General features: G+C 40.4%; 1 protein-coding gene across 2 annotated transcripts in view; it reads right to left on the reverse strand.

The window, feature by feature from the left end:
• The window catches only part of FGD3 (FYVE, RhoGEF and PH domain containing 3), a 115034-nt gene that overhangs the window by 1597 nt on the left and 88921 nt on the right, over positions 1-24516 (reverse strand). For both annotated transcript variants that reach the window (XM_080606506.1, XM_080606505.1), the window contains exons 11-18: positions 24327-24419; positions 23782-23861; positions 23358-23388; positions 22716-22817; positions 18172-18234; positions 11650-11772; positions 9600-9752; positions 6505-6645 (exon numbers count right to left, since the gene is read on the reverse strand). In XM_080606506.1, the coding sequence (XP_080462632.1) occupies positions 6505-6645; positions 9600-9752; positions 11650-11772; positions 18172-18234; positions 22716-22817; positions 23358-23388; positions 23782-23861; positions 24327-24419 (786 nt within the window). The remainder of the gene's footprint in view (positions 1-6504; positions 6646-9599; positions 9753-11649; positions 11773-18171; positions 18235-22715; positions 22818-23357; positions 23389-23781; positions 23862-24326; positions 24420-24516) is intronic.

Raw genomic sequence — 24516 nt, forward strand, 5'->3', positions numbered from 1 at the left:
AGCTTTATATCTTTTACGTGTTTGCTTCTTCTAAAAACCTTTGTATTAGGGTACAGGCAATCAGGTCCAGGTGAGAACAGCTCAATGCAGCCTCTCTGGGCCCCATAGAATATTTTGGTTAAATATCTTTTAACTGTCTTTTAACTGATAAGTTTGGTTAAAAGAATACAAATAAGCAGAGCTGGACACTGAGAGCCACAAAGACAACTACCAGGGAAGAGACTTGGAAATAAAAGAGAATTTCAAATTTTAATTCAATTGGTGAGTCTTCTCAGAAGGTCTTGGGTTATTTATGATCCCTTTCAGTGTTGTCAAGGGAAGTCAAAGCTCAGATTTTCTGACATCCTTTAAAGGCCAGATTAACTCACAGATGTAGGGAGCAATTAAGCTCTCTAACAGTCACATCCTGAGCATAAAAGCACTCCTCTGCTAAGCTCCAAAGAAAGGTGCACTTTGACAAGGCAGACTGTGTCATGACCAAGGAGGTAGAGAGCAAGCAACTTGTTTCAAATGATGCCAGCATTTTTAAAGGTGAGTCCCCAAGCTGAAGTCCACACCAGACAGATACCAAACATCTGTAAGGAGCCTTCCTGCAGCTACTTGTGTAACAAGTAAATCTGTAAGAGAGCCAGAGCCCTGAGAACAATGGCCATTAAAAATCTACTTTTCTAACACTTAGACTAAAGTAATGAAAGCTTCAGAAAGGCTCACATCAATGCGAACACAGACTGTGCAACTAAAGGGGCAAAAAAGCAGACAGTCTGTTCGTGATCTATTAAATTAATATAGGCTTTCTGATTTATTGATTGTTTATTATTGTTGCACAAAAATGCTAGGCCCATCTGCTTGAAGACCAAGTGTTATTCGACGAGATTTATGGCAGTTTTGCATCAAGCACTGAAGAATTCAGTTTGTCTTAAGTGCAATTTGTTGTGTAAAAACATCATAAAGTTACTAGATCCTGACGGCACAGCCACATCCATACAAACAGGGAGGTCTTGCACATGCAGCAGTTAGAGCTGGCACATACAGAATAGCTCTAGGCCTGGATACACAGCAGCACTAAAGCAAGACAGTATGGGACTGGTGGGCACAAAATGCAAAGGGCACATGCAAGCTCTGTCACGCCTGCTCCGCTGATCCCGTATTTAGGTTTTAGGATATAGATAATAAGACTTGTCGCATGGAAAATTAGAGGCTGCCCATGACAGTGAAAAATGGTATCATTTGTAGCCAAGAAGAGCAGCGTAAGAGCAAGCTGATGTTTGAATGGTACATGTTACACCTACCCGGTATGTGCAGATGCACAAATTAAACAGACTGTCTTTGGTCTCGCTTCCTCCCTTTCCTTAATACAATGTGTTTGTGACATTCTATGTAGATGCCTGATACAAAAGGAAGGGACTGAAATAATTTCTGGAAAGGTGCACTGTCAGATAAAGATGCACATAATGATGTGCAAGTCAGTCAGTGCTCTGGAGCCAGTTGGACATTTTACAGTGGCAGAATGAGGAGCTCCAGTAGAATTTGGGGAAAGACAGAGTGATTTCCATAAAACCAGCCAGCCTTAAGCTTGAGGTGGTCTTTGCTTACAAGCACACTCATATGATCCCACTCAGATAAACATGACAAACTGCTGCACAAATGAGTTTCAGTCTCATTTTATCTGTCTGAGGATTGGTATGATTTCCATACCTAAATAAGCTGTGAATTTTGTCCTCACGCATAAAGCCTTGTACACAACTTAAACTGTGAACGCTCAGGAAATGAATTCATTCTCCTGGAACAAGCATCTAAAGCAAAAGAGCAGTTTTCTTGCTCTTGCTATTTTAAAGCTATAATACTTAGCTATATATACATACTGCTATTTGCACTGGAATTCCTTCCCCAGCCTACAGGATGACTGCTGTCAGGGCCATTACTGTATCAGGAGTTCCAGATTTGGCTCAGTTTATTCCTCCTTCCCAAGAGGTAGTTATTAAAGACAATCCCACAACCTTCAAAGACAAAACTCCTAGGGTCATCCTTCACTTGATCTGTGTTTCAAGACCTTTAATGCCATTGTTGGCAGCATTACTCCCAAAAGACACCATTTTTTTTTTTTTTTAGGCAAGGAAATGCTCCCTCCTCCCCCACTTTTTTTAAACCTTTCCAGAAGGAAAACTTTTGCAGCAGATATTCTGTTTGTTCAGCAATGACAAGCTCTGTGTTTAGATGCTCCATATGCTGGGAACAATTTGCTACCGCCAGCTCCTAAGGAGGATAACAGTTTTGCTTTCCCAGGAAATGGTCTGTGCTTCTCTCGGGTGGGCTGTGTATGCTATTCAGCAACTAGGACTAACAAATCTGTGAAAAAAAAATAGTATTTCACATATCTTAAAAACCCCTTCAGAAGATAAGTTCTGTATCACAGTAATTCCGTGATAAATTATCTCATGCTTTTCATTTCTGTTGTGCTCTCAGCCACCATGCCTCTTTGCAGGCTCAAGGTTTGCTAGATGCCACGAGGCTGCTGTACAAAACAAAACACCTGGGAAAATACGACTCAAATATGCAGATGGTTCCCAACTGATTGCACCCGGTTCCCAACTGATGGCAGACACTCAGCCATGACGAGGGAAGCTCTGGGAGAGCTTTATCTAAGAAATCTAGTGTATTCCATGTAAACTGCAACTAACGGGAACATTAGGTTAATATAAAAGAATTGGGTTTGTTTCATACTTTTTTTCCTTCAGTTGGATGCTAATTGAAGAAAGCACGGGAATGGGAATGGCAGGCCCCAAAGAAGGGACTCATTTTTGCTGTTTATGGTCTCAGCCTGCAACTGTTGATTCCTGGTAGTAAATCCAGGCTTGGTTATTGAATGTAAGACAGATTAACCTTGTCCTGTATGCTTTCTTGCAGCTTTATTGGGTGATTTATCTCACATCTGAAATAGCTGAGGACAGTAACCACTAAATTTAACAGTCATAAAATTGACAATCGGTGTCAAAGACACCCCTTCCCCTAAAATATGGCACCTTACTAATAATACCAAAAGAAGCTCAAGGTCAAATTTGGCAGGACATGGAGCAAAGCACACAGCAGCTGAAGCACAGAAGTTCCTCCAGCGTTCAACCCTGGCTTTGCATGACTGGCAGGAGGGGGCCTGGAGGATTCAGCATCATTCTGCTTGCACTAAAAAGAACTGTTTCATGTCCCATGGGTTATTACTTACGCTGTCTTTAGACAGTCATCTGAGCACTAGGAGAAATTCTCTTTCTAGGTCATACCATGATAAGATAGGTTGCTTTCCTGCGACTTCTAGTTCCAGCCATCTCTTAGATGACGTATGTTGCTCCTGAGTCAGGACAGCCAAAGAATTTATACCTCCCTCCCTCCGTTCTTGCCCTCCTTCCCCAAGCTTGCCTGTGGATTAGGATGACTGAATGTATTCAAGAAACACGTGAGAGGTCTGAGAACGGATTTACCTTAATACCTGCTGCAGTCAGGACCCCGTTTGATTCTGGCCCTGCCATCAGGCCTCACATCAATATATGATGCTCTCCAAGATCCCACAAGACATTCTGGCTCGGTTTACATGGGATATGGGGCTTGCACTGGCGCTTTGCTGAGGCATAATTTTCACATCAATTGCAAAGTTTCGCAGTGAAGCCTTTCTCTCTGCTTTACTTTTTAAAGCTTTTTTGTTTCCCTAGACTGACTCCACAGAGATCTAAAAATTGGTCTTGTTGCACTAGTTTTAGTGTTTTGTCTGAGGCAGCTTGCCTTTTCAACTTGTAATTTCAGTCATGCATCTCCTGGTGACTAGAAGGGAAGCCAGGCAGCTTACTGCCCATGGGATAAGTTGGAAGCTTACCCAGTGAGGGCTTTGAATATCAGATGAAGCCAAGTGGGCCATGTCCGGAGCTCTAAATTCTAGCTTTCAGCTTCCTGAGCACTATGCTTAAAACATTACACATACTTGTTCAAAACCAGACGTGTTCTTTCTGACAAGAAGCAAAACACAGTTCTGAGGACAACACGTACTTCTTGCGGAATAGAATCACAGAATCGTCTAGGTTGGAAGAGACCTCCAAGATCACCGAGTCCAACCTCTGCCCTAACACTAACAAGTCCTCCACTAAACCATATCACTAAGGGCTACATCTAAACGTCTTTTAAAGACCTCCAGGGATGGTGACTCAACCACCTCCCTGGGCAGCCCATTCCAATGCCTAACAACCCTTTCGGTAAAGAAGTTCTTCCTAATATCCAACCTAAACCTCCCCTGGCGCAACTTTAGCCCATTCCCCCTCGTCCTGTCACCAGGCACGTGGGAGAACAGACCAACCCCCACCTCGCTACAGCCTCCTTTAAGGTACCTGTAGAGAGCAATGAGGTCACCCCTGAGCCTCCTCTTCTCCAGGCTAAACAAGCCCAGCTCCCTCAGCCGCTCCTCGTAAGACTTGTTCTCCAGACCCCTCACCAGCTTCGTTGCCCTTCTCTGGACTCTCTCAAGCACCTCCATGTCCTTCTTGTAGCGAGGGGCCGAAAACTGAACACAGTACTCGAGGTGCGGCCTCACCAGAGCCGAGTACAGGGGGACAATCACCTCCCTAGACCTGCTGGCCACGCTGCTTCTTATACAAGCCAGGATGCTGTTGGCCTTCTTGGCCACCTGAGCACACTGCTGGCTCATATTCAGCTGGCTGTCAACCAGTACTCCCAGGTCCTTCTCTGCCAGGCAGCTTTCCAACCGCTCATCTCCCAGCCTGTAGCGCTGCTTGGGGTTGTTACGCCCCAGGTGCAGGACCCGGCACTTGGCCTTGTTGAACTTCATGCAGTTGACCTCGGCCCATCGGTCCAGCCTATCAGATCCTCCTGCAGAGCCTTCCTTCCCTCGAGCAGATCAACATACGCACCTTACTTGGTGTCATCTGCAAACTTACTGAGGGTGCACTCGATCCCCTCATCCAGGTCATCGATAAAGAAATTAAAGAGGACCGGCCCCAGTACTGAGCCCTAGGGGACTCCACTAGTAACCGGCCTCCAACTGGATTTGGCTCCATTCACCACAACTCTTTGGGCCCGGCCATCCAGCCAGTTTTTAACCCAATAAAGCGTATGCCAGTCCAAGCCACGAGCAGCCAGTTTCTTGAGGAGAATGTTGTGGGAAACGGTGTGAAAAGCCTTACTGAAGTCAAGGTAGATCACATCCACAGCCTTCCCCTCATCCACCAAGCGCGTCACTTGGTCATAGGAGGAGATCAGGTTCGTCAAGCAGGACCTGCCTTTTATAAACCCATGCTGACTGGGCCTGATTGCCTGGTTGCCCTGCAAGTGCCGCGTGATGACACTCAAGATAATCTGCTCCATGAGCTTCCCTGGCACTGAGGTCAAGCTAACAGGCCTATAGTTCCCCGGGTCTACCCTCCGGCCCTTCTTGTAGATGGGCGTCATGTTTGCTAGCCGCCAGTCAACTGGGACCTCCCCTGATGGCCAGGACTGCCGATAAATAATGGAAAGCGGCTTGGCCAAAATAATTGCTATAGAGTAAATTTTATTTTGAATAGCTTTATAAAATCATGGGAAGTGTTTATTTCCCAGACTGTTCCCAGTTACAGCACTACGAACTGATGCTAATAAAAAGAAAACCCTTCATATCATTACAGTTACAGCAGTGTATGCTGTATTTGGCCCTCGTTATCTCTTCCACCCCATCCAGGGGATGAAACAAAGCTGCATATAAACATTTCAAAAGTCAAGTATAAAATTGGAGGTGGGGGATCTCATTTAAGTGTTGTCATTCTACATCTTCTGGACTAAGGAAGCCTGATTTGAATCTCTATCTTGGACTTTACTTGACTTTAATCACACACAAATGCTAGTTAGCTTCAACTGCGCACTTAATTTTTTAATTAAAAAAGTAAAAAAAAAAAAAAAAAAAAGACTTTCTACAGTAGTTATTTCAAGTAAAGATGAAACCACAATGGTATGACAAGAAGCTTTAGCCAAACACAACCCCCTTTTTCAGGATGAAGAACATCTACATTTCCACAAATTCCTCTGCCCTCAACCCAGAACTAGAATAGTCTTAATTAAAAATAAATAAATAAATAAGCTTGAACCAGCGATTGTGACATTTAGGGCTACTTCACAGCTCTGTAGATTTTACAGGTAAGTGCTTTCCCTAATAAAAAGGTAATAAAACCTTTTTGAACACACTTGTCTGAAACCTCTGGAAAACAAAATATTACCAAAATTAATGATCCTTGCTTTGTCCTTCATTGTTAATAAATAAAAAATAAAATAAAAAAAAGCTGTGAGTTTAAACATTTGCTCAGAACTGTATCAGCAGCAACTATAGATAAGAAGGAAATCTGAAATCTCTGAGACTTTGTGCTAAATTCAGAATACCGAGTTGATTTTTGTTGTTGAGACCAAGTGAAATCCTTTGACCTATTTCTCAGCTAAATTTACATGGTTTTTGCTGTCTGATAACCCCCATGAACGTCACTTTACCTGGCTAATTCCTTGAAGATACAGAACAAGAGGTTCGGTCTTGGGGATGGTCACCCACATTTTGTACCAGGTCTTCCCTTTTTCAAGGAACTGGAGGTAGCTACTGAAGACGCTATTTTCAGCTGCTAATAAGCTTTGCTTCTGGATGAAGAAAAAGAAGAAAAGAGAGCTGTTCCCATTCATGTTTACATGGACAGAATACTTAGAATTAAATACAAAACAGAGCTCAGCTAAGTTGTCTAGAGTTAAAAAGATACTGAAGGACAAATGCTGGATAGCTTATGACTGAACAAAAGTTTAATCATCACTATATACCATCAAGAAACAGCAGAATTCCACGTAATAGAGACAGATGCTGAACTACCGTTCCCAGTGGACAGGAAGTTAAATTCTACCTCCACAAAGTACATTGCGAATGGCAATTAAGATGACACAGCTAGTTTCTTGCTTAGCAAAGTAGGCTGGGAGATGATTTGAAATTAATGAAAAAGGTGCCTTAGCATGAGAAAGCCTCATGTATATACGGGGATGCTACTGCTGCAAGTCTGTGTGGAATACAGCTCTAACATCAGTGGGAAAGGAACACGAGCCTGGAAACAGAGAAACAATTATTGCCCAGAACCTGCCCTGCAGAGTGCCAGTCTTCCACAAGCCCACTTCTGGAACCCACTGCACAGCCAGCAGCAGTCACTTGGCAAGCCTGAAGCAAGAATTTGGGGAAAGGATAGAGCAAACGGTGCCTCTCTACATTTTAGCCTTACTTTGTCATAAATGTATTTAATTCATTCTTTCTGAAGCACTGTACCAAGTGCTCTGTGCCTGCTTTAGTTTAATATTGCAGGATAGACAGGGGAAACGTCTGGAATTTGGAATAAAAACTGAGCAGGCAAGACTGAAAAGTGAAGAAAAAAAAGTGACTGAAAAAGTGAAGCAGTATGCAAATACTTGTGTTTCTGTCACTCACATCTTTGCAGTACTGGTATTAACAGACACTTGTGCATGGCTGCAGAGACATAAGCCAAATCAGAGAGCTCTATGGCAAAAAAGGTGGAATAAATTTTGGTTTTCGATAGAAAGCAAAGAAAAAGAAAATTCACATTAGACTTTACACAAGTCTCCTGGGGATTTCTGCTAAAAACTTTTGAAAAGTGGCAGTCTCCTCAGCTGCTATTAAGCTCTTTATGAAAGTTTGATGTAAAGAGGAGGGAAAGAAGAAGACTGGCTCTGATCTTTCTTTTTTTATATACCTACTTTCTTGCATTTTACCTGATCCTCCGAAGATTTAGCACAAGGCTAGAAGCCTGAGAATACAAGGGAAAAAAGTACTCTTTTTTCCTTTGGTTTTTACAGCTTTCTGCTGTAATCTGCTTTCTGAAGTAGAGCCATAGGTCATATTTCACTGGTTTGCTTTTTGGCTTTTCAGATTAACAGATCTCTCTGCTGAGTAGGTGTAGGTTTTCACTTTACTGGCAAACAGCACCACTGAAACAATGCAAGAAAGTTTATAGTGAGATACCACAGACTATCCTGAGGCATATTAAGTGCTCTTCACCTACAGGCATAACTGTATTGTACACACAAAGTTTTTGATGGTACAAAGCTCTGGATCCAGAATCTTCTCCATGCTTTGTGGACACATTATTTTACGGAAGAGCAATGCACGTTTGTAGCTTTATTCCAGTTTGTATTTCTGAGATTCTTGATGTTTTGTGGGGTACAAAGCTGACAAAGCACTGGAGCAGCAGAATTCACTTTGGCACACAGTGCTAGTGTAGTTTTTACCATTGTGGTAACTTCCAGGACATTTAGTAGCCCGGAAATAAATATGACATTCTGGGAAGCCCAAGGAGAAGGGCCAAGAAAGCTTTATTTGAGGAAACATTTATTGCAGGAGTTCTGGACATGCACTGGCAGGTTTATAGTTCTTGCGCAGAGTCTCGCTCTTTTCCATGTAGTTTGTTTCTCCTGAGGAAGTTGAACAAGGCTGGAAGGCAGTCTGGAGGCTATGAGGGGTTGCTTCCAGAAAGGTTTTTCAGAGTTAGGTGTTTTTCAGTATAGGTTGCAACAGTTCACTGATTTTCTATGCAGTGTTCAAAGCAGGACAGTACGTGTCAGTATATTAGGGGGAAGGATGGTTCACGATGATGTTAAGTTCTCTTGGCGTTTCAGTGGCTCCTTCCAGAATTTGATATGGCCCAAGAAGATAAAACTCTGTGGGTCCACTTTCAATTGAAATCAATGGCCTCTTTTACGCATGCAGTGATTTCTGGCTGTATTTCACAGGTGAAATAAATAAAAGCCTTTTCCTCAAGATGGCCCAGGAAAAGCGTGTCATGTAATGGTACTCAGAGCTCTGCCTGTAGTCTAAAAAAAGGATTTGTAAGAGAAGGTTCAGTTGTTGTGGGTGAGGATAAAACTAATGAGTTTGCCAATAAATTCCTTGTTCTTGTAAAAATAAGGGTAAGTTATGCTGCTATCATGGTATAAAGCTTGGTGACATCTGCAGCACTTGTGAAGCAGTAGCTTACACAGCATAATTTGTAGAAGTTGCATCTTGGAGAAGACAGTCTGCATTATAGCAGGGTTGAGAGTGTTTCGGTGAATCCTGATAGTCTTTCAGAAGGATCCCATGCACGACCAGGTAAGAAAGACTAGTTCCAATGATATTTTGGCAGGAATGTAAAACTATCTTCTATATAAGTTAAAAACAAAATCTTATTTTGCCAACAGTTCATGTGAACAACTCAAGGTTGGAAACACACCATAATGAAAAGTATCCAGAAGTTTTTCCTATTTTTCACTACTTTGAAAGCTGAAGCTTAGCTGCAAAGCCCATATGCATCTGTGTATGATAAACATCCTAGGATGAACGCTCCCAATCATGAACAGAATTCAGTTTACATGCACACTCAATACAAGTTACAAGCTAGAGGATCATATATCATCATGGGAAAAAAAAAGATAACCAGACAGTTTATTTTAAAAATAAAAGCATTTAAATAATAATATTAATAATAGTAGTAATGGTAATTAGTAATGGTAATAGACTTGAAAGGGCAGCTAGCACACCAAAAGTTTCTAAGTAAATACTGTACCTCTGCAGCTTGTCTTTTCTTTTGTTCTCCTACTGTTTCCACTCCAGGGCTGCATGGGCTTGCTGGAAGCTGCAGAAAACACTCTTTACACACTCGATTATGACGGCTATTATCTGCAAGTGGTTTGAACTCTGAGCATTTTGCGCAGATCACCTATATCAGAAAGATGGTGCATTGTTAAAACATAATATTTCTTATTCATATTCCAAATAAAAGTGAATTGCAGAATGGATGTTATTGAAGTAAAATCCTGAAAACTATTGTAAACATGAGATAAAGTGACCAATCTAATATTTACTTTATTTACCTCCATTAAGAATTAACATTATAGCTGATCCCGTGCTGTGTACCGAAATACTTAATAAAGAAAGCAAATGCCTAATGGGAAGTACTTTATAATTAACTTTATGAGTCATAATGGGTTTGGTTTACTAAGCAGTGTTTTTCAATGTCAGACCGTAAGATGGTCTAGAAAGGACTGCTTTTTGGAGTAAAGGTGGCTGACGTTTCCTCATTAGTCAGGTAGTTTAACCTGAAAGAACCGAGGCATCCAAAACCATCAACTATTTTAAGAACGTAGTCCAATATACTATCCATTAAAAATTATTTGTCTGATGCTAAATTAACAGCTTTAGATTCCAACAGCATCCAAGGAAACATCAGTCCCATGACACCAGTGCCTGTGAAGAGCGATGGATCTGCAGCTCTGGAATCTGCTTCCACACTTAGAATCTGACTCAAGCACTTGCTGTTGCACAGCTGCTCCAAGGACAGAAACTGTCCCCTAGGGTGCAGTCAGATGGATTCAGCATCTATTCAGAATTTGCTGTATAATAGTACACCACAAATGCCCTTCGGTTACAAGTATATGTTACTGTATGCTTCACTGCAAGACATTAATTACTGTATGAAGGTAACTGCCTTAATTCGGCAAGTGTTAAGCGAAGTACTGCTCTGCCAAGTTATATAAACAAAAGCAAGCTGGCATTTTAGAAACATAAATTGCCTTAAGAAAAGACTATCAACTTCTTTCATTTGTATGCTATTGCCACATCAGAAAATATTGCATAACCAACAACTGTTTAAAAATACATTATTAATAATGTAATTCTTACTACCTCTCTGTCCATAGGGGAAAATTGTTATTTCATTTCTTTAATTATACTCAGCTTTACAGTGGAACATTTTTAAACATTCAGAAACACTGCATGATTCTAACAATTATTTTTAAGAAAAAATTACTCCAGGGTAATTTTATTTCGACTGGTGAGACTGAGTTTTTTGAACATCTTAACAGTGCATCTAGATCTCCTTTCAGTGAGATTGGAAAATTTATCTCCACTTCCCAAAAAAATAATGGCACTTAAATAACATTATTCTGTACTAGTTACATGGGAAACACTGAACCATGAAACTCAAGTCACAGAAGGAAGGTTTCAAGTTGTATTACAGAAATCAATCTCATCTTGGCTATGGTTGCCATTTTCGGACAAATCTGAGAATTAAACTGTCAGTCAATGGCACTGAGAAAAGGTGGCTAAATGCCTTTTGTAAGCTGGTCCCGATTCTCCAGGACTAATTTTTTCAAGTACAAGGATACCTCTTTGGAAGAAACAACTCTTAATAGTTCTGCTTTAGGGAAAGAAGAGACCATCCATCTCTAATATTGTATATTCAGCTGTTCATCCTAGGAAGAACTAGTATGAAGCAGGGCCATTGGAAGGTCATTTTGTTTCTGTAAAGAGAATATGGTGGACAACCCCACTCCAAATACATGCAAATACATGCATGTGCCCAGGGAATGCACCACTGACTTTTAACCACTGATGCAGTACATGTCCATAAAACAGCACAGACTAGGCCACTTGAAAACTGCACCAGATATTTGCCCTTTTTTTCCTGGGTACCCCAGGAATAAAGTAACTGGAAAGATCTGCTCTGTCAATGATCTGCCACAAACATCTTTTAGTTCCCGCACTGAAAAAATAAAAATTCTCTTCAATGCTCTCTGCAAAAGAAACTAAAAGCCTCAATGCATTCTGAAACTTACTGCCCCGCACTGCTTGCAGTGGTGCCGCCGTTTAGTAATGGAGTTGAAGCTTTCACTGCAGCTCTTGCAAGCCTGCTTCTCCTTGTCTCGCTTGGATTTGGAAGATTTCCTACAGGGATCACTCTGAAATGAAAAGTACACATATGTGATTAAAAAGAAAAAATCTCAAAACAATTCCTAGAGCTCTCATTGACAAAGCAAAGACCACCTTTGGGTTTCACACCATTCGAATCATTTTAGAAAAGAATTCATGTTAACTCTGCTAATATCCTAAGGTTAGAATGGAAGTGCAGTTTCAGCCATTGGGTGTTTCTGGTGTGGCATTATGTAGTTTCTGATCGTTAGAATTAATTCTCCAGGTCCCTCTCTGCCCGTGTGTGTCCTTATAGCCACTGAGCTACTCCATCTCACAGTCCATTGATCAGGAGCAGTGGGACATGACAACGTGGGCTTTCCAAGAAGAGCTTTCCTTCTGGAACTCACCTCTTCCTCCCTGGTGCAGTGTGATTTGGTTAAGGTAAATGCTGCTGACCTTGTGAGCACACCGAAAACTTCTGTTCCCATGTAGAAAGATTTGGGAAAAGCAGCTTGACTGCAGAAATGAACAGTGCTGGATGACGACTTTTTGCACCACCCCTATTTCAAATGCTTACTTAATTTAGGAGTTTCCTCAGGCTCCCTCCCAGCCCACAAAGAAACAAACCCATTAAGGAAAAAAGGGACACCTGCACCAGGGGCCTGCTATTAACTGCTCTCTGCAAGGACTCTCAGCTGTCTGGATAGCCAAGCAAGACTCACCTCTTTAGCTCTGCACCTAAGCGTAAAGTCACTATGTATGAGTAAATAAATCCAAATGTATAATTTTTTGATAAACTGAAGCTCATCCACGTGCCAATGTACAGGTCATAAAAATACAGCTTCCTCTATACCTTCAAGTGAGCCCCTGTTGTTGTTGTTTTGTTTAATAAATAAATACCATTTCTCCTTCCTAGCCAGGACAGCTACACGGAAGGGCGCAGCAGCTCCCTGAAGCAAGCCTTTGGAACCTGCAGCCTGACAGCATCTGCAGGGAGATCCAAGCCCAACAGAGGTGCTGCACCATGCTCTGGTACAGCTCTTTCATGAGAACAGGTCTGAAAACTCCCTCCATTTTCATGTGCTTGACACAAACTACTGGAATGGAAACATTTCCTCTAATTTGAAAAAAAAAAAAATCTGAAAGTCAGGTGAAGATTAAGCCCATTTAGGTTACATACCTCTATGGACTCGCTGACAACCATCCCTTCCCTTCGAGGCATGCACAGTAAGTCACAAAGTCCACTTGAGAGAGAAAATTGGTTCAACAAATTTCCCCTTCCTCCAAGTCTTTATTTAACACAAGGATGCAGGCACATGGGATAGGAGAGGCAGCCGCAATTACAATTAGCAGAGGCTGCCCATGGATCTCCAGGCAAGTGCTACCAGAAATCCTGTCATTTTCCTTAAGATCTCACCTTAGGGGTTACAATTCACCTGCAAAAGTCACTAATACATATTTCAAGGGCAATTCAAAAGCCAGATTTTATAAGCTGTACCAGTCACTGCACAGTGCAGCGGTGTAGCCTGACCAAAGCCACCAGCACTGCAAGCCCAGAGAATTCAGTTCCACCAAAACAGAAAGGTGAGGGCAGGAGCTTCATTTCGTGTCTCAGGGGCACTTTAGTAGGGAGAAAATAGACTGTGGTCTTGAAAATAAGGGGTGGTTGAGAAAGTGCAGCCACATCCCAGAGAAAAGTCTTGCAAGCCAGAAGCATGATGACAAAACCAAGTTGCAGGGACCCACGAGCTGACTGCAGCACACCCTTCCTTCAGTGCCCCATATTCCACCCGCATGCTCTCAGTCACCTTCCCTCCTTTTCCCTGATGACTGCTGGAAAGCTTCCAGCCAGGAGAAAACTGAGTCGTCTTTCGCTTCCTTCAGTCCAACCCCTCTATTTCTTTCATTCCTCTTCACCTTTGCCTTTCCCTCATCCCCAAAGTATCCCCCAAGCATCACATTCTCCATTCTGCAAATCACTGATTCCCCTTCTCTTGACTTTAAATTATTCTTTCTGAAGGATGGGGAGATGGAGACAGGCCTGGAGGCCTTACTGCTGGCACCACTCCTACATCTTCCAGCCCCTCGGACTCTCTGCCCTGACGTTCCCCGGGTACAGAGGACAGCACAGTATCTTTCTGCAGAGCTATTGAAACCACCCTGGCTTGTAATAGCATTACACAACGAAACCGCGACTAATTACTTCTAATTGGATTGGATGTTTTCATTTTTACTATCTTTTCTACAGCTGCAATAGCAACATCTCGGACTTTTACGCAGCTACATAGGATGTTTGCAGTTCAGCTTGGTGAAGCACAGCCACACAGGGCTGTTCATTCAGGAAAATCACACGGCCCCCATATTCGTACATACCTATTAATTCATAGAATCATAGAATTGTTCAGCAGAACAAAATACTTGCAAATCCAAGTCCTCCCACACACACAAGCAGAGGGAAGTATTTCACTTTTCTTGTAAAAGAACCAGATGCAACCAGTGCAACATTGAATTACGGCAACTGAACAATGCCTGGGATGAATCACTGGCAAAAACATTCCCTTCAGACTTTATTAGATGTCTCCATGTAAGGGAAACAATTAGGGCAACTTCATCTACTTTTACTGATCAACAGCAACCTACAAAGTAAGGCTTTCTGCTTGTATCACATCTGTTAACTACTTACTAATCCACGTCTTACTCAGATTTTGATGATAAAGCTATTTAATTTTTCAACCAAACTGTGTTTCCTTCCACTGACCAGGGGTGGATTCCCCTTCAGTTGTCAGATTAGAGCACTGCATCACTGGCCAACCTTATTTTTTTCCTCTTCTTACAAGAGAAACTTGAATATAGAATAAGCAGTCTTTCGATTCTTATGTTAACAACAATTTCACTCCTGTTATTGGAACTGCAAGAGCATAAATGAAGGCACCATTGAAGCTTGTAAGCTGGCATTGCAAGATAATCGTGAAGAACGATAAACAAAAATCAGTTTTTGGCTTTTGATGGATACTTTCACCTGCCTGCAAAGTAAAAATGCTGAAGCTCCTCTAGTATGAACTGTGGACTGCTTTATGTGTAAATCGGTTCGTTTTATTCAGCAGGAATACCCATCAGCACACCCATGCATGTGTCTCTAACACAGATAAGACTCAAGTTGAATACTTCCTCTCAGGGACCTTGTATTCGACTGCCTCATTACTGTGGAGCAGTCTGGACAGTGTTCACTTGCAGAAATACATGACCCATGTATCTGACAAAGGAAAGAAAGCTGAGAAGCTATTACATTAGGCTTGATTTACGTTATGACAGTTACACAATGAGCTTTTATTTTAGACAGTTATATTCTGACTCATGCTATGACACACAGCAAGCTTTTAATGTTAATTTCACTAATCAAAAAAAAATGCCCCGTATGAAGAGCTCTCTAAGTGTTTGCTAAATACCACAATGTTTCCTAACATTTCTCAACATTATGACAATGCAGTAAGAATAGAAGAGTTTGAACCACTGCTATTGCAGCTGCAGGAAAGATAATAAAAAATGAAAACATATTTTCTTTACAACTTGGCAAATTGTAATAAGCAATTCTAGAAGAAAAAGAAAAGTTGAATAACATATTATGTTATTCAACTGCTGACACTGGGAAAGAAGAAAGATTCCAGTGAAATGCATGGGCTTTGCTGAACAGGCAGTCCAGCCATCCCACCCAGTGATGGCTCAGGAAGTTGACACTGCCACGTCCTGTCACTATATACCTTCTGAACAGAAAAGTTTTTGTAGAAAAGAAGGAAATGCATTGTAATTCACAAACCCTGTTCAACAATAGACAGTCACTTTGCAACTGTGTCTGTCCTTTATTACTCAAGCCACATTATCTACTGCTGATGTGTGTTGAGAGGGAAGCTCATACAAAGCTGCCCTAGCCTCAACTGGCATATCTTGATACTAATGTACTTGAATAATTGTCACACTTCTCATCTTTCTTGTGTTACCCAGTCCTGGTTTGAAGTTGGTAGAAAAAACACATGTATGAAATCTGTTCGGAGCCAGGATCTAAAACAGCCTTTTTCAGACTGGGCTGTTCTGAGCACTAATTGGCTTTTACTCTACAGCTGCATCAAGCTCTAAATCTTAATAAATGTTTTCCTCAAACTTTAAAATTCTGGTGAGAACACAACATATACTCCAGTGCCACGAACAACTCATGCCTAGGGCTAAATGCTTGCAAGGTCAAGGCCTGTGGCTGGACTGCTTAGGAAAACAGACAGCACATCATGAGCATGATGTGGGCAAGTAGGGAAGAAACACCAAAGAGATCATAGGAACAGCAAGAAACACAACAGGCTCAGCAGATTCTTTTTCTGTTATTTATTACTCACTATGTATTCAAATTTGTTTAGGCCAATAGCTAGCCTCAAAACTGTACACACAATATATACACAGGCAGATACATGAACACCAGTGCTGTTTCAGATCTTTTTCTTTTTATATATGCTCATGCAGCTGAGTATTTTCCAGTTACAAGTTACTTATTTGCAGACACCCACAGTGGGGCAGACCATAAACAGGTTCTTCTGGAAATGCTGAATATATTTATGAGAAATTCAGTTATATACTGTATTTCAGACTTTGCAATGCAACAGAAGTGTTTAGTGTTTCCCTATATACCAATGTCACTACGTGCAAGACCATATATATGCAAGCCAACCTTCCAATGGGTTGTACTTTTCTCATTTAGTTTCATATGAAGCCATATGAGCTGTGCTAGCAGTGCACCGCAGCAAACAGTTACCACAATATTGTGCAACAAGCAGATTATACTTCCTGCATTGTTTTTATTGTCTCATTAATGTAACACTAAGAGAAAATCCCAGCAGATTGTTCAGTACACTCAGCAGAACCACAGGAAGGAGATAGCAGTTTGCTGACCACCACTACCACCAAGTGGTTTGCATGTGGAAGCTGTTAAGTACGGAGTGTACTTGCTCATGCTCTCACTGAGATATCATTAAAAGGACGCCTTCATTAAAAATTAATATTTTTCTAAAGCTGCAACTAACATCTGAACTCATTGCTCATGCTGATGTTATGTATTTGCTACAAAACAGCAGAATTAGATCCCCAAATCAACACTACTCAATTCAATTTTATTTTTTTAACTTTGGAATTATTGTTTAACTCAATTTTTATCTTTATTTCAGTAATTAAATTTTTCTGTAAATGCACAACAAAAAAATACTTAATGATGTGCCATGCAAATCATTGACACGAATACCTATAATCAGCTAGAAGGATCTAAATATATGTTGTCTAGCTACAACTAAAACTTGTTTCCTGTAAGAAACTTAAGAGCAACAGAAATTTTTATGTGCTTGTTTTTAAATACTTTTTAAACCATTTTTTTCCATTAAGTAGCTACCTTACTACAGCATCTGCAACTCAAGGAACAGGGCCACTAAGCATGAAACCATCTATAAATAAAAATTGCTTAGGGAAAACAGGAAGTGTGAACAAACAATAAATAGTAATGAATACACTAATTATAAACACTTATTTTTAATAAACTCTTGTTAGTACAGGTCAGGTTGCTGGCTTGTTTAACCTGTTTTCATTGATACTTCGTAAATTCTGCCAGTAGGTCACAGTCTTGGAGAGAGGTTTGGTAGAGCTCCTAAAGCGGCTCCAATCTAATACATAATATCCTGGAGTATCTCATCAGTTGTTTTTTTCATTTGTTTACTTTTTGTAAACTCAGCTGAACCTAAGACATTTCCTGAAAATCTGTTATTCTCAGATGATATTTTACAAGGAAGAAATAAGAATATTAAAAAAAAAAAAAGACCTTATTAAGGACTTAAATCCTCTTTTTGAGGCAGTGCTGGTTTGACTCAGCAGCAATCACAGATGTTGTAAGAGCAAAATGAAAATTTTTTTTCACAGTATATTTTGCCTCTGCAGCAGCAAATCACTGGAAGGCCAGAAACATATGAAAGCACTAACTCCTTCTCTCTACTGGCAGAAACACAAAAAAATCACACTATAATTTGGTTCTGGAGTATAAATTCTGAGTTACATAATAGGACAATACTAACCAGTCAGGTTTCCTTGTCTCCCTTTGCTCTCCTCCACACAAGCCTTCAGTACAGCTCCTTATCAGAATTTGAAAAACACACCAGAACCCTACAAAGGCAGCAATCAACTTCCCTCAATCTAGGTTCACCATTGGTGCAGCACATCCCTGGAGAAGGATTTACAGACACTGGTGGCGCAAACCCTGCAAGCAGCTGGGGCTCTAACCCAGACAAGAAGTTCAGGACAGCACAGCTGCAGCAACAGACAGCGGAACATAAACTGAGGTACTGAAGTACCTCTGATTCTTTCCTGCTACAAAAGGAACATAAACCACCCTGCTCTACCACAAGTATTAGCTTCGAGTTACTTACCCCTCCAAATGCACCACCGCCTTCTGCTCCTGGCATTGACTCCACCGAGCTAGTGCTTGCTATCTGAGGGAAACACAATGACAGAGCAAGTTCAACAGGGACATTCTTCCTAAAATATACGAAATGTCAAAAAAATAAAAAAGACATTATTTGCTTTTAGCCCCTCAGCTATTTACTCATGAACATCTTTTAATTGCATGCTCACTCAGCCACTCTCAGATACTCAGCTGACCACAAAGTGTTGACTTCACAGACAGTACGGAATTACCAAGCCTGCCTCTCACTGAACTGGGTATCTGTCCCACAGAAACACCACATAAAGCAAACTGGCAGGTTTTGAACTTCACCACTAGTCTTCACCACAGCCAAGAGAGCAAGTGCTAAGTGTAGTCAGTGGATTCTATGTAGGAAGAATATTTACTTCATTCAAATAGTACTCATGTAAGTTTTTCTTAATGTCTTACATGAAATATAAATGCTAATTGGCATCTCTGTGTATTCAATACATAAACCCGAGGGCAAATAACAAGCTTGTGTACACAAAAATGGCTACATCCTAAAACAAAACCCCTTTCATCTTTCATTAATTTACAGGGATTTTGTTAGTTTACAGGAGGTTCTCAAAATTAGACTCTTTCTTCTCTCATTATACCCATAGATCATTCTTCCTTTGCCAATCAAATATCTCCATTTTCAGCTTATCCAAATCTCCAGTACATTTTTGCACCCTATGGACAGCAGGTTCCAGTTCCATTTCAGAGCAAAAAGATTTCACCTCTGTTGCTAGAAACAACCTGAGCTGTAGCTTTGAGCGAGCAGCCAAGTTGAAGTGCTGTTCATTCTGATATCTAGCCATATCTGTTTATAAACTAACACAATCAAGCGACTCTAGAGAATAAACAGGGAAAGCAAACAAGGCAGTGAGCAAATGCAGCCTGGTCAAGGCAGGCAGCCCTGGGTTGTAGCAGCTCAGGAGCGCTCTCGTGGGGAACACAGTACGCCCTCACTCCAGGTAATTGTACCTGCCTTGGTGGGAACCCAGCAACCCAAGGGTCTTGGGCATAATGCATTCACAAGTCCCATGGAAAGTGGTTTCTTTCAGCTGGAATCCTGATCACCCCAGGTATTTAGATCACCGCCTAGTAGAAGTATGTGTGCTAACACACGGGGTTCAAGAAAGGTACTGAGCAGTGGGGAGAGAAAAGGGGGTCTGAAGGACCTGGAGAAAATCACTAGCAAGTTCAGAGAAAAGACTCTAGTTGCCTGTCCAGATCCCCATAGCCTCTTAGTCTTTATTTGGAAAGATAAGCTAAAACAAAAATACCCTCTGGTCTTAACCTGGAAAAGATTTCAAAAGAGCTTCTCCAGCAGCACTGTACTAAACTTCTGCATTCTCCCCAGGCACCCGTCTGCTTTCGGTCTTACTCAGTTGGAATACTGCTGTTTGCTAACTACTGGGGTTTTCACCTCTATTTAAGTAAGCATTCTACTATATTTACCTAAGTATACTAATACATGAAAACTTATCTGACCGCAGCACACAAACACATTTTCTCAGAGCATTAACTGCTCTGGAAAGAAGCATGCTCTCATAGAGGATGTGTTTTTATCTCCCTCCCTAGCAGAAAATGCAGACTTAGTCCTACTGATGAGAAACCCCCTTATATTACCGTTACCACTCAAAGTATTTAGGATTTGGTATGGAGGAAGATAGCTATTCACATGTAAGTCAGAACTACCCCAAGGTGGTCAGAACTAGAGGTTACAAGGAGGAACAGGAAAAAGGCTGTGGACATAACAGTGATTTAACAGCATCTAAAAATCGTGATTTAACCAAGTTCATATCTCAGGGATGTCACTTCCACAGAGCTTGGCTCTCTGTAGAAAAGGTAATTTCCTAAATGCCAGCCTTCCCTATAATACAAGTCCCCACTCTTCTGCGATCAAACAGTGGTAAAACCAGTCCTGGAATATTTTTATATGGCTTTAAAAAAAAAGTTTAAAAAAATCTTTCCCATAACCTTGAAATGTTGCAGATGAAAATGGAGAGCAGAGAAATGAGTGTCCTCTTTCTGAAGGAATTAAGCCACAAAAGAACCCTGAAGCTTTCTGTAAAGGATTCCTTAAAAGATCACTGCTACAGTAACCCTGCAGGGGACTGACTGGCGATGACACTGAATTATTCACCTCTTGACAGGTGAGAGTTTATTGCTATTCCTCTGACTTGCATTGTAGCAGTGTCCAAGCTGACAGTCTCACTGAGTTACACTTAGGCAAACCGAGGAAGAGATGAACAGTAATCATGAAATAAACAGAAAAAGCACAGGGAAGAGAGAGGGCAAGGGGGTGACAGAGACATACTCCTTTCAGGGGCTTTAGGATTATTATTTTTAAGGGAAGTATTAATGAAAATAACATTAACAAAAACAACAATTGCTGTATATTATTGTACAGAGATAATCTTAAGAATCAGGTCAAAATGTCAACCTCATTGTCAAATCTCTGCACCTACAAGAAACTGTAAATCTTCTGTTGGTGAATCACAAGTGAAGTATCAACCCTTAATAACTGTATGAGATTATGTAAGTCAGCAGGGAAAACAAAAGCATGTTAAGAATCGCGTGCAAAGGCATGCAGCAAATGTACAACTGAAATTAATCATAAGCACTGTAACATACCAAATGTATGGCCAAGGACGGGAGAAAAGCAATTTGGCTGTTTTTCTATAAGCTTATTAGAACCAGAGTCCCATTTCTAGTAGCTGTTACAGATCTAACTTGGAATCCATGAGAATAAATCCATTTCTTGACTCATGAGAGCAAAAAAAGGAAGATTTTTGTCATTTTTTCCTCTGAAGCATACTGCCCAGATGATGAGATATGTACAGTATATGCTGCCCACAGAAGCATATTGCTGCTAAGAATGCTCTCAGTACTTGTCCAGTTTTCCTTACAGAATTACATTCATCTCTTTCTAACTGACAGCAATTTCTGGCACATTTAAGCCTTGACATCGGTTTTCAAAGCTGATTATCCAGATTATATTATCTCGTAAAAATACAGGTTAGCATTCTGACATAGAAGAAATTAATGTACATACTGCATTCATATCACAGCCAGGAGATAAGCCAGACTTCTGTTCTGCCTCAGTTTTATGAACCAGTAGAGTATAACATGTGGCTACACCATTGACACACAAGAAAAATAAAATGGGATTTATAAAGCAAGATAATAATCATGAAGTTGAACAGACACCATCTTAATCAGATAGAGAGAAGTATGCTTATTTGTTCGCTTATTAGCAAAAGATATTTTTTTTTCTAACAGAGCACCCCAGTTCTGAAGGCAGCCATGAGTCAGCTTAAGAATATAGAAACAAACTGATTGTTTTCCCATTTTTTTTCAGAGTATTTTTAGCTGATGAATAGCTCATGATCAGTAAGATATATAGCATGCTCTGAAAATAGATCATCACTAGCCACTGTAAGTGACAGGATCATGGACTCTGGAGGTTGGCGAAGATCTCTGCTGTCAGTCTATGATTAATGCTGGGATGAAAGGAATATCTAACAATATCTAACATCTCTCCTGAGCCCCCTGGGAAATCAGACAGATAAAAATCCAGCATTATAGAGTAACTGAGGCAGATGTGAGAAAGCGGAGGTTCCTATGATTATTCGGTACAAAATAAAAGTTGGGGAGAGGAGTGGAAAGAAGATAAAAAGATCTCCAAGTTTAATCTCTGCAGATAGACCCTCTCTCCCTGTGCCCCAAGATCTACCATGGTTGACCACAGATGACATCAACACAGGCAGCTCTGCAAGGAATTCCCAACAATTTCCCTCTCCCAGGCCCTCTTCTCTTTAGCTTTTAAGCAAGTGACTGTGGCTTAGGTTATTATAATTTTCAAGTTCAATGAAGAGATATCATCGTTATCCTCACGTGACAACTTCCAAAACAAAACTCGTAGCAAATACAACATGGAGTAATTCACTCCAGTTTGACAGAAACAGAATAAACTTTCAAGAGTATTCTGCACATTTAGTTGAAGAGTTGAACCCTTCTGAAACAGGTTTATTATCCATAAGACAATATTGTTAAGATCCCTATAAAATGCATTAATTTCCTTTCAACTCCTTAGAACTTTTTCAATAATAAGAAAATAATAAAAAAAAAAATCTAAAACCACATCTCTGAGGAGATGGGGAAAGGTAATGAAAAAAATCTCCCAGGCACACAAATATCATTCCAGACATCCAACCACTCATAACACTGAAGAACTACACCTGTTATGCTAAACGAGCCACTTGTCTGGAAAACATGACTGATAGGTCTCTTGCACTGAACTACCCTGAGTAATTTATTCCATACCTGCATGGTTGAATAACTATGACTGATATGCATTTGAGAGCCAGAGAAACGGAGCTGACTGTAATGTAAAAAATAAAATAAGACTACTGTATTTTAAAGTTAGCTGTGTAAGCCTACTTTAACTGTCACTAAAACTGTTATAGCACAGAAGGAGAATTAAGCACCCAAACTTACTGATGAATCAGGAAGATGGTCCTCATCTTGAGAAAAAGAGCTATTGAAAGCTCTAAATGTTTCACTGTTCTGTTTGTGCTTTTCAATTGTTGCTTGAATAACCTGAAACAAAAATTCCAGCGAAGATGAGAAGTTTCACTAAAGAAGTCTTGGAAAAATTCATACTCAAAAACATACAAAAATTCTTACAGGAAAATCCTTAGGGTCGTCATTTTAGTGAAAAACCCTTACATTTGTAGAGAAGAAATCAGAATTTTAAAACCTTAACAACTAAGAATGGCATTGTTATTTCAATACCATTAACTTAAAAACTAGGAATATTCTTAGTGTTTCGTACAAGTCAGACTTCAAGAATATACAAGCTAATCTCTGATTTTCACTCTCTTCTTTCACTGCACTCGAGGACTGCAGGAAATGGGAAGCCATTCAAAGCCTCTTTTTGATCCACTCAAAGCATGGTGGGTCAGCAGTGGGACCCTGACTGGAGCACTAGATTCTCCACAAACATCTTTTCCACATTGGACTACTCAGCTTCCTCACAAAGCCTCACTGATACAGAAACCCCTGAAAGATCATTTCAAAAACAGAAGGTGCTGACTGCATGGTTATTTCCACCCCCTATCATAATGTTTTTGTATTAACCTGAATCCATTCCCTCTTCTCCTCTTCTGTCCTGTTAAAACAAAAGAAAAATACAGAAAACATCAACATTACATTTTCAGTATTTTCATTAAATCCAATTGTTGACATCCTCATAGCTTAATATCCATGAAGATTTTAGCTTTGCTATCTATTTTATAATCATCACTAATAATTATTGACCTTAATTATTACCAAGTAACTGCCAAAAAAGTTTGAATTATCACTGCAGTGGAATCTACAAGTACTATTATAAACATCAACACACTGACTTAGGATCAATGAACTGTCTTGCACATGTAAATGAACCATCTCAGTTTCTCAGCTTCCGTTTTAAAGCTATGTCATACTAGCATAGCCATATATCCTAGATTTTGAATTTGTACATAATATTCACCAACCTGAAAAGACAAAACAAGCACCATACCTGGCTTGCAGTTCCAGTGATCTCTTTTTTCCTGTTATTGAAAATGTGTGAGCTACATTTTGCTTGGCAATTTCTTGGACCTGCAAAAAGAAGATGTCAGCTTCTTACTAGTCTCCATCTTCTTTCAACCATTTTAATAACTTACAAATATAGTCGTTCTTTGAAATGCTGAGTTGAAAGGATCACTCAGAATACAAAACAAAGGTAGAAAAACCAAAGGAATTGTTTCCACAATTACTCATCTCACTACAAAAACCCTAAATCTATCTTTCCCCCTACAGCAGTATGGGAAAAAGGTGGCTCCTGTATCAGCCAGGTGGCAAGGGAAGGTTTTCAAAGAATGTACATCCTCACTAGTTTCTTACTCACCTTTGGATGACTATCTGATAATAATAAATCTTAAAAAAGACATCCAATGCTGTACTTTATAATTTTATTTCTATGTACACATACAATTCTATTTTTTGGATTCAGAGGGGATCTGACACTATCTACTGTAGAAGCATATGTAAATATTATGAATGGCGAAAAGAAGAGATACAAACCTGCAATCCTGCAATGTCCATCTTCTCTCGAACACTGAATTTCTGGCCTATCAGCCTCAGTTTTGGCACACAGTAAAGCACCATGCTGTTAAACTGTAACAAGGAAAGAATTTAAGTTTAGGGGTTATATGTAGGACACAGCCTGCATTTTGACAGTTTAGGACTCCGGCGTGTCTTACTCTATGATGCA

The sequence above is a fragment of the Anser brachyrhynchus genome (genome assembly GCF_964034855.1).
Source record: "Anser brachyrhynchus genome assembly, chromosome: 10".
Taxonomy (NCBI): domain Eukaryota; kingdom Metazoa; phylum Chordata; class Aves; order Anseriformes; family Anatidae; genus Anser; species Anser brachyrhynchus.